Genomic DNA, 12,609 nt, shown 5'->3' with positions numbered 1-12,609 from the left:
TAAAATAGAAGCTTAATTCCTTAATTAAATGTTTCAATGTATGTATTCTTGAATAATTTAATAGAACAATTTTGAATTTGTTGTACTATATGCTGATATATTATACTGTATAAAAAATTAACTGTTACCTAACTTTCATGTTTACAGAAGTGGTAGGGCACGTGATTTGTCAGCTGTGTTGTCAGCATGTCACGTGATCAGTCAGCTGAAGCTATATAAACTGGTCGGGTCGCCTGGGATGCTGTACTATGTTATTTGTCACAACAGACGGACTTTTCAAACACCACCGCCCAAAGAGACGCGGATTCTTGTTTTATTCATATATGCAGCCCAAGCGTAACACTAAAATTGAAAGATAACACGGTTTCCTGTAGCCGTCGGCCGAGGACTTTATGTGTTATGACTACAGAGTTATGAGGGAGGACTGAGAGAGTTAACGTTAGTTTACCTCAGTGTAGCTCTCCTTGAATCCAGCATGAAGCGCCCGGTGTTCGGCTTATTCTCCGTCTGCGCTGTTTTCTTAGTCTGGACTTTGTTGTCGGCGCCGTGGGGTTCCTCATACCCTCTCGACGGAGGAACAGACTCGCCGCAGCTGAGGTTCGTGGAGGAGTTTGATCGGTTTAGGCTCGGGTTCAGCTGGCACAACATGTCCTGCGCGGTGTGTAAAGCGATCTTCGCCACGCTTGACATTGCTCTCCTGGTGAGACAAGCATTTACTTCATCTAGTTGTTGTCCGTTTTAAACTCCCTTGGCTTTCTTGTCGGTATAAATGTCGCCTTATATTGTAGAGTTAAAAGTAAACTTGATATGTTTTCTTTTGCTCAACATGATGATAGAGCCGATGACTCCACCCGAGCTGCCTACTAGACCGCATTTTTTGGCATCGATTTGGCAGCGCGTGCCCGAGATTGCTGCCATCCTTTACGGATACACTTACTAGTTTAAACCATTTTAAAATATCCGTGTTTAAGTATCTAAATAATATTAATATGTATAAAATGAAATTATGCTTTTTGTTAATGCTTGTTTTTATTGCAATATATAGAAATGTTATTTTTATTGTATTACTATTATTAGTACTCTTAATTTTATGTGTATATTATTCATTTTTATTTAAGCGCATTTATGTATATAATCTAAGTAGCTGTGCTTTTAATGTAATTTATTAATTATTATTATCATCATATACCTTTTTATGTCAATATACTAGTTTTGTAGATATACAAATAATTAACTAATGTTAATACTTTAAAATAGTATGCTTTTAATGTACATTCAATTAATTTAGGTTACATTTTTATTATTATTAAAAATTTTATATACTATTTGAATTTATATTATATAATTTTTATATGCGTAATTCTATATGTATTCTATTAGCTGTTGTTCTATTATTATTTTTCATTCTTTAACAAAAATCTTTATTACCAGAGTGACTCAAACATGGAGCGTGTGGCGCATGCTTTAGGAGAGGCCTGTGTTCGACTGCATCTGGCCGAGGCTCAAGTATGCAGAGAAATCACGGAGCTCTTCCGAAACGATGTCATCCTTGCGCTCCAGGAGTCCTTCCTCTGGCCCTCGGAGGCTTGCGCTCTACTGGTGGGACCAACATGTGGCCATTTTGATATTTATGCACCCTGGAATGTGTCGCTGCCGCAGGTCCCCAAACCCCCTGTTAAACCGCCCAAACCTCCCAAAGAGGGTTCTGCACAGAGCCGAATTCTCTTCCTCACGGATATCCACTGGGATGCGCAGTATGCTGAGGGCAGTCTCGTGGACTGTAAGATGCCACTGTGCTGTCGAAATGACTCTGGAAGAGCCAGTTGGAAGCAGACTGGAGCCGGATACTGGGGCACGTATGGCGATTGTGACCTGCCTCTGCGCACAGTGGAGAACCTTCTCCAAAACGTTGCCAAATCTGGCCCATGGGATTGGGTTTACTGGACAGGAGACATTCCAGCACACAACGTGTGGTCTCAGACCCGGGCACAACAGCTGAACGAGCTCGTCACCATCACTAGACTCATACACAAACACCTGGGGCCTAATGTAACCGTTTACCCAGCGGTTGGGAATCACGAGAGCACACCGGTGAATAGCTTCCCTCCTCCGTTTGTACATGGCAATCGGTCGTCCCGCTGGCTTTATGACACCATGGCTGAGGAGTGGGCACCCTGGCTGCCAGAGGACGCCCTGGAGACGATACGGTAAAGTACTGACGGAAAATGCTTTAGAAGTTATTTTGGCTAAATCTGTCACATTAATTTACATCACATTTTAAATATTGTCACTGATAAATACACAGTCAAATAATTATTATTGTTATATTTTATTTAAATTTTTTTTGTAATATAATATGACCTTATTGTTAGTTATTTTTATTTAATTGAATTATTTTTATGAATTTATTTATTGTATATTTGATATGTATGCCCCTGGAATGTATCTTATTTGTTAATAATAATAATAATATTAATAAAATCGTCATTTATTTACTTACTCATTAACTTACTACATATGTTATACATGTTTATATTTTTGTAAAAAAAAATTTTACTTCCTTGCTTCATATGCGGCGATTTTGCATTTTTCTTCCTCCTGGAATGCATCTAATTTTTTTATTATTGTTGTTTTTGATATTACCATTTAATATAATATTTATTTTGTTTATTTGTTGTTTTTGTAATATTATATCATGTGTCTGTTTGGATATTTATGTCCTCCTTAACATTTTATTGTTGTTGTGTTGGTGGTTGTTTTACTACTACATAATTAATTTATTATTTTATCATTATTATTGTCATTATTATTATTATCAACACATACTTACTGATAATGTGTGTTTTGTTTTAGGCGTGGAGGGTTTTACACGGTTGAAGTTGAGCGTGGTTTGAGGGTGGTGTCCCTGAACATGAACTTCTGTGCGCGAGAGAACTACTGGCTGATGGTGAACTCCACAGACCCGGCGGATCAGCTCCAGTGGCTCATACACATCCTACAAGTGTCCGAGAACAAGGGAGAGAAGGTACCAGAAGTTTACAAACATCAGAGAAACCAGAAAACCTCTTTCCTTTGTGTTAAGAACATAAGAAAACAGACAAGAATGTTGAAGTCGTTTGCTCGCTGCAGCAGTTTAATCAGTTGCAATGTTCGTGTTTGTGGGTTGGAGGTGTTTAAACATCCAGGCAACGTATCACGAGTCAGACCTGATAGAAGCGGATGTGAGACCGTTTCAGTTTTTAACTTGCAGTTTTGCTTTTGCACTTTTGTTTGTATTTGGACATTATATATTCAATGCCAATGATCCTTCTACTAATAAATGTTACTCAAGTTATTTTGTAACTGGTCCACAATTTTTTATTTTTTTTTTCTCAAAAAAACCCAAAAATCTTGGTTTAAGTTAAATATCTGGACTTTTCTTTGTTGTCTTTTTTTGTTGTTGTTGTTGTTGTTTAAGAACCAGATCTAACCACAGGTCTGTTTCCGCTGCTCTCTCTCAGGTCCACATCATCGGTCACATCCCCCCTGGACTCTGCTTGAGCAGTTGGAGTTGGAATTACTATCATATAGTGAACAGGTCAGGTGCTTGTGAACACACTGTATGGGCCAGAGTTCACTTTCATCTGTTGTAACCCGTGGTTGAATCAACACAACTGCGTGACTGTGACCTAAAGGCTTATAACAGCTCCATAGTCTCTTTTTATGATAAGTTTTATATATACGACATACTGTTGCAAAAATGGGTCATGTTGACTGTAACTGGCTGGTTTTGAGATTTGATTGAAACTTTATTTGCCATTTGCCATATGTACCAGGAGGTGTATCTAATGCAGTGGTTAATGGTTCACTTAAGCAAGCAGTCTGGCTCCTTCCTATAATTCTCTTTCATTTTCCAGATATGAAAGCACCATAACTGGACAGTTTTTTGGACACACGCATGTTGATGAGTTTCAGATGTTCTATGATGAAGATACACTGACTCGTCCGCTAAGTGTGGCTTTCATCGCCCCAAGTGTGACCACTTTTGTCAACCTGAACCCAGGTGCTCACTCTGCTATATTAGTTGATAGATATTTTTTTTCTTTCATTTAATATAATAAAAAATGTATTCATGTATAATTTAAAAAAAAATCATTTGAATCCTGCCTTTTTATAACTATGTAATTATTTTAATTTGTTTTCATTTTAGCATTGTATTATGTTGTTTTTAAATTATTTTATTTTTGCATATAGTTTACGTTCTCGTTTTTATTATTTTTATAGCATTATTTACACCAAACTGTAGCTTATTGCTATAACATGCTTTTTTTATTATTATGTTTTATGGTCAGGATATCGCGTGTATTACGTGGATGGAAACTACCCAGGCAGCAGTCGCATGGTTTTGGATCACGAGACTTTTATTCTTAACCTGACTCTGGCCAACAACCAGCCCTCAAAACCTGACCCCAGCCCATCCTGGACCTTATTGTACCGCGCGTCTAAGGCCTACGGTTTGTCCACACTCTTCCCATCAGACATGGACACACTGATCAAAGTCATGAAGAATGATGACCGTGTCTTCCAGCTCTTCTGGTACCTCTTTCATAAAGGCCACGTCTCAGAGCCCTGCACAGACACTTGCAAGACTTCACTGATCTGCCTTCTACACAGCGGACGACACGACCTCGTAACACAGTGTGACGTGCTGCATGGAGATAAACACTCTGTTAGGAAGACGATGTGTTGAGAAAATATGAGAATAAATAGAATTCTAATGGGTTCTTTTTGTAGCATTTATGTTTGCACTTGAAATCATCAAAAGCTGACTTGCTATAGACCACTATTCAAAGCTGTAAGGTATCTTGTCAAGATGGGGTTAAAAAAAAAAGAGCAGTTTTGTGAAGATGTGGACTTTAGAGCAGAGAACCAAAGTAAAGTATAACTGGTTGACAGTGGAACAGTTAATGACTTCACTGAATCATGGCGTGTTAGTGCCTCATAAAAACCACAACTACTCAAACGTCTCTGTCCTCGTTCTCACTCATGTGGTTCAGCTTGATTTGCGTCACTCTTGATCGGATTGTGGTCTGTCACTTTAGAAGTGTTCTGTGTTATCACTTCCCACATTGACCTATAGTTTGCACACTGGAGCCTGCTGAAGGCTTATTGTAAAGAAAATGGTTTCAACCACAAGTCATTTAATTTAATTGTTCATGCAAGGATGAAGAGATCCTGTGGTCATGTGATTGTTTCTCTTTGTGTGAACTGTCACAATAGCTGAAAATGATTTTGCGATTCTAGTGGGATTTTATGAATGTTGAAATGGATTGTCTGAGGTTCGTGATTAATAATTATTTTGCAAGGTGATTTGTTTCTAGATTTAAACCATGTGCATTACAATTCAAAAAGTTTTGGGTTCACTATGTTGTTGTTGTTGGGAAAAGTAGATTGAGCAACTATGCATTAAATGAATCAATGTAACTTGTGTTGTTAATGTCACAAATTTCTGTTCAAAATCAATGCTGTTCCTTTGAACTTTAAAATAATTCTGGGGTAATTCTGTATTGCAGATTCCACAAAATTAAGCATTACAACGGTTTTCAACTGAAAAAAAAAGAAATTTTTAGTTTCAAAATCATATCATCAGAAAGTTTTTTGAAGACTAGAATAATGATGCTGAAAATTGTTTTGCATCAAATAAATATTTTACATTTTATAATATTCAAATAGAAAAGTTTTATAATTATTAAATCTAGCAGTTTTCACTGCATTTTAATCAAATAAATACTCCATGTACAATACATCTCATGCTTCCCAATACAGCATTGGTAAGCATGAGATGTATTGCAATTTATTTTATTTTTTAAATGGTAGTTCATATTTAAGACTCATCCTTTTTAATTAATTGAGCCCAACTGCAATAAGTGATTTGAGATATGGCATTCAATTACAGAATAGACCTCTGTTACGCTGTTTTATCGAATATAAATATTCAAAAGAATTCAAAACTTAAACCAGAAAAGACCCTTTTCTATTTAAATGTTGAGGATAAGAGCTACATTTATAGAAGCAAGTTACATTATCTGAAAATATATGTATTCTCTTCAGTGAAACTCGTGTCAAATGTGACAGTGCAGGACAGAACCACTAGGAGTCAGTAGATCATGTCTGATGACAGTATATACTCCAGAAATATTCAAACAGATTTGTCATGGAAGCAGGTGTTTGATATGTAAATACTTTTTTTCACAGTTGCCAAAGACAAACAGAACCACAGAACAAAAACAAAAATTCCCAATACATTTCCACACAAGCATGGAGCAACAACCATGGAAATACAATGAAATGAAAACATTTTTAGCACATCTTCTATATCTGTAGGTTTACCTGGAGTGTTTACTTTTTCTTCAGTTTTCCAGCTTACTGTAAGTATACCTCAAGAGATACATCTACTTATACAAAAGGACGAACAATATCCACTATCAGAGAATTTTCTTCTCAAGGGTCTGTGAAATACAACGTCACTCCGAAGTCCTCCTTATAGATGTCCCAGGTCTTTGATTTGTGCGGATTGTCCAGCTCCTCCCTCGAGAGATACAAGCTACAACAAACAACACAAAGATTTCAGCTCTCAGAAAGGAAAAAGAAATTCCAAAAACTACAGACAAAAAAAAAAAAAAACACCTGTTGTTCTCAATAAATGAAGTGTTAAACCAGAAATAGAAAGGACAGTCCTCGTAACCCTTTGGCAAACCCTGGAGAGAGAGAAAAAGGAAGTTCAAGCAACAGTGAACCCTCATTTAATCGTTCTGCTGACACTTCATCACATATATGGGTCAGTTCAATACTAAAATAATGGAGACTTACAGCACTGGACTCAAACATGACCTTGACATCTCCGGTCACAACAGGCCCTTCCTGTAAACTGATGACCACCGCATTGTTACCGGTGTCAGGAAACACCTGAGAGAAAAAAATTAATAAAACACATGACGGGAGGATTAGAATGATATGGAATGTGTACTTTGGTACACCACTACTAGCTTCACCCTTATTACACAAAACAGAGAAACATGATAAAAGTGTTGACCATCACATCTAGCTTTAGACACGTACCGCACAGTTCTGCTGTTTGGCACAAACACACTGGAAGACGAGCTCTCGCTTCACTATGATCTTCACCTTCAGGTCGCTCCCGTTCCCCTTCCCTACACCTGAACAACCACAGCCACGGGAAATTATACCAAGGGTTTCCTTTGATTACTTAGTGAAAATAAATAGTGAAAATCTGTAACTAAATATTAAGTTGCATACATTTTAATATGGAATATAATTCAATATGAATATATGCAAAATTTTTCACATTTAATGTTTAAATTCCAAATAATACTTTAAGTCGCACATAAGTATAAGTCGCATCAGTCCAAAAATACATCATGACGAGGAAAAAAAAAACAAGTCGCACTGGACTATAAGTCACGTTTATTTAGAACCAAGAGAAAACATTACCGTCTACAGCCGCGAGAGGGCACTCTATGCTGCTCAGTGTAGGCTACAGGAGCAATGAGCAGCATAGAGCGCCCTCTTGCGGCTGGAGACGGTAATGTTTTCTCTTGGTTCATGTCAAATTAAATTTGATAAGTCGCACATGACTATAAGTTGCAGGACCAGCCAAACTATGAAAAAAAGTGTGACTTATAGTCCGGAAAATACGGTATATATATATATATATATATATATATATATATATATATATATACGCATTATATATTATATGCATTTCAAGTCTACAGTATATGAACTGCATTTATATTTTTATATACTGCTATTCTATATGTGACCCTGGAACACAAAACCAGTCATAAGGGTTTTATACAGTATTTATACATCATCGGAGAACTGATAAATACATTTTCCAGTAATGTACTGTTTGTTAGCTGAGATACAACTATCTGAAACCCTGGAATCCGAGGGTGCAAAAAAATAGAATAATAATCTAAATATTAAGAAAACCGCCTTTAAAGTTATCCAAATGAAGTTCTTCGCAATGCAGATATTACTAATCAAAAATTAAGTTTCTATATTTACGTTTTACAAAATATCTTCATGGAACTTGATCTTTATGAAAAATCAATAATGTTGACCCATGCAATGTATTGTTGGCTATTGCTACAAATACACCTGTGCTACTTAAGACTGGTTTTGTGATCCAGGGTCACATATATAATACTTTAATTAAATATTTTATTTCACATGTTTCTCATGTATATTTTAATATGTTTTTAAAGTAATATATTTATAATAATTGACTACAGGCTGGGTCTTACCTGCGATGGAGTGGATTCGAATGCTCTTTATTTTCAGGCTCTTCTGGAGTGGTAGCTGACGGTTGTATTGATTCTTCATGATCTCATAATAACCAACATACCTACTCTGCAAGTGCATGACAAACAGATATTTATCAATAAAAAAATATATATTCACTGATTACTGTTGGATCAGTGGCTTGCAATCCAGTGTCACACACACACACACACACACACACACACACACACACACACACACCTGTGAGGGAGTCTCAACACCCTGGAACTTCGAACTCATACTTTTATCGGTCCGTCTCTCCCCGAAGTAGTCCAAACTCTCCTGTAAGACAGTTTATAGAAAATCTGAACACAATCTTGGATGAGAAGGACTCCAAATGTAAATATGCATTTTTTCCAGCAGGCTGTACCTGTGCATTCTCAAACTGGTCGCTGTCGATGAGCCACGTGCACACCATAGTCCCCGTCCGCCCTGTTGAACAAAACCCAAGCATTACACACTTCAGACAGATTGTATATTCACAATCAACACTGAATACCCCCAAACGACAGACCTTTTCCTCCTTTGCAGTGGATGGCGATCACATTGCTGGGGTCTGCTGCCATCCAGTCCCTAACACAGGCCGTGTACACCAGCATATCTCTGACAGCATTAATAACAAACAGAGCTTCAATCAAGCCTCAAACCTTGCTTAAACTTCCCATTTTGATGTTCAGTTGACGTGACAGCACACTTACTCGAGTGACGGCACGTTATGGTCATCGATCATAACACGCTCCACTCTATAGTGAAAGAACTTTGGATCGTAGCCCTTCTCACCTGAAACCAGAAGTCAGAGTAGCCCCCTTTATTTATCACTCCTTTAAAAATGATCTGTATTATAAGATTATCTGGACTGTACAACGGAGGTAAAATAATCTGCTAGAGATCATAAAGAGAATCGTCCACTCACTACAGAGGTTAAACACCTTGTAGTGATCCAGATGTTTGGTGTCCAGGAATCTAGCGACCTCCTGAAATGTGCCATATATTCATCATACAACTGTTGCAATGTTTTCTAAACGATTCAGATATGTAAAATGCTACTTTGTATCTTACTCTGATTGGGTTCCTATAGAGCGCCTGCTTCCCAGAAGAGGGAAAAGACATGGCAATGACTCTTTCTGAAGAGACACAAGACCAATGATTAATCACTGGTTTGCAAATTAATTCATTTCGATGCTGTTTATATTGTTTTAAATGAATTTAAAATGATACATCTGAAAAAAAAAAAACACATGAAGATGAGCTGAAATGGCTATATTTCTGCCAACTACAACAATAAGCGATCAAACCTGTGACATAAGTAAGGTCCAGATCAAATCCATCTTTTTGGTACCGTCTTTTGTTCTCGGACACCTATGGAAATTAAGTTTATGTAGCAATTTCATACAATATAAAATGCTTTACATGAGAGTGAGAAATGTGAAAGAACAAATTTTTTAAAAGATACAAAATAAAGACATTTTGTGCATCTTTGAAACACAAACAGATCGAAAAAACTGTATCTGATGACTTTTAAGCTCAAATTTAAGGCTTTTTAAAACCTGCACAAATAAAATTAATATGTATGAGCAGGGCAATGTCTATGGTATCATTTTAAATGATAAAATGACTGTATAAATGTAAAAAGCATGATTTCCAGTTCAGATACAGGTTTTCCACAAAAACGATCACATTTCAACCTTTAAACCCTTTTTAGTCAGAAGTATCAATTATTATATTAAACAGTTTCATCAATCAGTTATTATATTAATTAAATTACGTCTAAATATATTTTACAGTCTTAATTATTCAGATTTGTGTAATGCATCCTCTTGGTGATCCACAGGTTCACATTCACTGCTCACTACGGCTCGATTTTCACTTTGTCTGAACGAAAACAGCAGACGCGGTTATTAAAAAAGGCAGCAGAGATACTGCAGAGATCACAGTTCTTTAAATGACCGCACCACAAAATGCGTTGTCCAACGTTGTCTTTGTATCACTCACCATTCTCCTGGTGACCTTTTCAAGCTCTTTCTTCTGAGAGGCCAGTCTGAAGACACGTACCAGAATCAATATCCTCAGAAACCTCAGGAAAGTGACCGCCCTGCAAACACACCATTTCAGTATCGTTATTCTGCTATAATACTGGGTGAAATGTGAGCATGGTGAGAATGTGTTCAATCTGCTGTACCTGGGAATCAGGCTAGCTCCGGAGAGATCGGTGAACGCGTAGATCATGGTGACCACCAGGGTAACGACCACAATACAAGCATCCATTATATTCAGTTTTAAGCTGAAATACACTTTGAATCTGAGAAAGCAGATGATTTAAAAAAGGTTTAAAGGAATAGATCCTTAATATGTAAATAATACCTTTCCCTGAGCTTGTGCACCATTTAACTTATTTTTGTGCTCGAGCTCTAGGAAACTGGTCCGGAGAGATAAAAACTCATTTGGGAAAACAGACCGGAAATGTGTTTTCTGCAACTCATTTCCTATGATGAGCAACATGAGCGCTACAGCGCTATTGGTCACTTTGCTTTACTTTAAATGATGCAAGATGAAAGACTAAAGCCACAAAAAGACTTTGAAAACCTACTTACCCTTCCACGTATACACGGAGCAGCACATCGATGAGGAAAAAGAAGGAGATGACAAGAGAAACAGACTCCATTGCTCTTCTAACATCGTGACTGCCGTTGGAAAGAGAGAAGTCCACAATGACCAGAATAATGTCCACTATGATCAGTACCAGGCCAAAAACACTGCAAATAAGAAGAGAACAACATAGAAAAACATTCAAACATAGGCCTAGTCTAAAATCTATTTAAAAATATATATTATTGGATTTTTTAGGTCTCTTTATGTGTCATTCTGAAATGATCCCACTCACCGAAAACCAAAAGACATCACAAAAGGAGCTATAGTTTTTCGGACACGGCTGCAAAACAATTCAAATACAAGATGAAATGTCAGAATATTAATCCCAAAACATCTTAATGTCAACAAATCATAAGATGACTTACTGGTACATTGTGTCTGGGTCCTCAGTCTCTTCCCTTCCATCATCGATCCGCACCTCTGCCTCGTCTTTCACCCCATTACTGCTACAATATAGATACATAGACAGAAGATACAACATAACCACCTTGGATCATTTTAGAGAAGTAAAGCTTACAAACATCAGACATTAGAGTCATTTGTTAAACACAATGTAATTCTGCTGGGGAAAGTGCTGAATTACCAAAGTCTGGAATTACCCATTTAAAGGAGGGCCAGTAAAAGTCATGATGCTGGTGAACTGTTATAAGTTCATGTGAACGTTATTCACTTACCCATTAACTTCCATGGAATCTAACCCAGGGTTGAAATGCACGGATGTCATTTTTACAGGAAAGTTTTAAGTTTCTCTCTGAAAAAAATATAATTACATATTAAAAAATAAAAATTAAAAATCTATTAAGATAGTATATACTCTCTTTATATATGACAGTATGCTAGTTTGAGTTATGACAGAAGTAAAAAAAGAAATAAAGCAGAATTAGGTCTAACAAACTTAAACATGACAAAAGATATACTTACTTTAGACCAATAAATCCTCAGAAGTTCAGAATTCGGCACCAGAAAGATTCGAAATCAAGTATGAAGCCCTAAAATAAGTATCTATATGAAGAAGTATAACAAAAACTAAATTGTTTGTTTCAGTCTGAACAGAGATCATAGCAAAGGAATGCCAGCTTTGTGAAAACCGATACAAACCAGTCAGAACGCGCATCCGGGAAAACTGTTTTCCTTCCCTTTGCTCGACTCGCGGCTTTTCTGCTCTCTCTGGACAATCACATGCTCCTCAAACAGGCTTTCTGTGTCAGGTCTCCATGACTGTCTTTACGAGCAGTGACTGTCCCGTGATTTTTTGGTGATAACAAAGGAAGGAGGTTCAAAGGTTAGCAGTAGTTTTCTCCTGTCTTCCATCCACATCCACATTCACACACCGCCCCCTTAATTCACTCCTGCTGCAGACGTAGCGGTTTTAACTTCCTCGTGCGCTTAAGTTAACATTCACACAAAGTTAGTATAGGAGAATGGGAACGGTGTTAACAAAACAAATGCGTTCCTTAAATCCACTGAGGTATTATACTTCGTAGTGTTAATAAAATATGGTTGTAAAAGTGAGTTTGCGTGCGCACGCGCGATACAGGTTTTTTTTTTTTTTTTTAATTTTATTTTGTTATCTTGGGGGCCAAACAGCCTAACGTTACTCCATAACCTCAGTAA

General features: G+C 37.1%; 2 protein-coding genes across 4 annotated transcripts; one reads left to right on the top strand and one right to left on the bottom strand.

Moving 5' to 3' along the window:
* Nucleotides 1-211: 211 nt before the first annotated feature.
* smpd1 (sphingomyelin phosphodiesterase 1) lies at nt 212-5,467 on the top strand. Its single transcript, XM_026273569.1, has 6 exons — nt 212-700; nt 1,432-2,207; nt 2,854-3,025; nt 3,501-3,577; nt 3,897-4,042; nt 4,332-5,467. The coding sequence occupies exons 1-6, from the start codon at nt 476-478 to the stop codon at nt 4,727-4,729; spliced, it is 1,794 nt and encodes a 597-aa protein (XP_026129354.1). The 5' UTR covers nt 212-475; the 3' UTR covers nt 4,730-5,467.
* A 677-nt stretch (nt 5,468-6,144) lies between these two features.
* Nucleotides 6,145-12,307, bottom strand: tpte (transmembrane phosphatase with tensin homology). 3 transcript variants are annotated; one of them, XM_026273568.1, is made up of 20 exons: nt 12,094-12,307; nt 11,917-11,997; nt 11,670-11,746; nt 11,361-11,441; nt 11,228-11,275; nt 10,938-11,099; nt 10,526-10,537; nt 10,339-10,438; nt 9,642-9,705; nt 9,406-9,470; nt 9,260-9,320; nt 9,045-9,126; nt 8,861-8,949; nt 8,717-8,778; nt 8,548-8,628; nt 8,310-8,415; nt 7,099-7,196; nt 6,850-6,945; nt 6,667-6,737; nt 6,145-6,583 (listed from the first exon to the last, which is right to left on the bottom strand). In XM_026273568.1, exons 3-20 carry the CDS (start codon nt 11,717-11,719, stop codon nt 6,481-6,483), a joined length of 1,431 nt encoding a protein of 476 aa, XP_026129353.1. In that variant the 5' UTR covers nt 11,720-11,746; nt 11,917-11,997; nt 12,094-12,307; the 3' UTR covers nt 6,145-6,480. The 3 variants fall into 3 exon arrangements, with proteins under 3 accessions (XP_026129353.1, XP_026129351.1, XP_026129352.1); XM_026273566.1 differs by having other exon boundaries at nt 10,526-10,645; nt 12,094-12,305; XM_026273567.1 differs by having other exon boundaries at nt 10,526-10,645; nt 11,917-11,984; nt 12,094-12,305.
* Between the last annotated feature and the right edge of the window lie 302 nt (nt 12,308-12,609).

This window comes from Carassius auratus, chromosome 10 (genome assembly GCF_003368295.1).
Source record: "Carassius auratus strain Wakin chromosome 10, ASM336829v1, whole genome shotgun sequence".
Lineage (NCBI taxonomy): Eukaryota > Metazoa > Chordata > Actinopteri > Cypriniformes > Cyprinidae > Carassius > Carassius auratus.
Note: the sequence above shows the minus strand (reverse complement) of the source record. Positions and strands in the feature narration are given on the sequence as shown.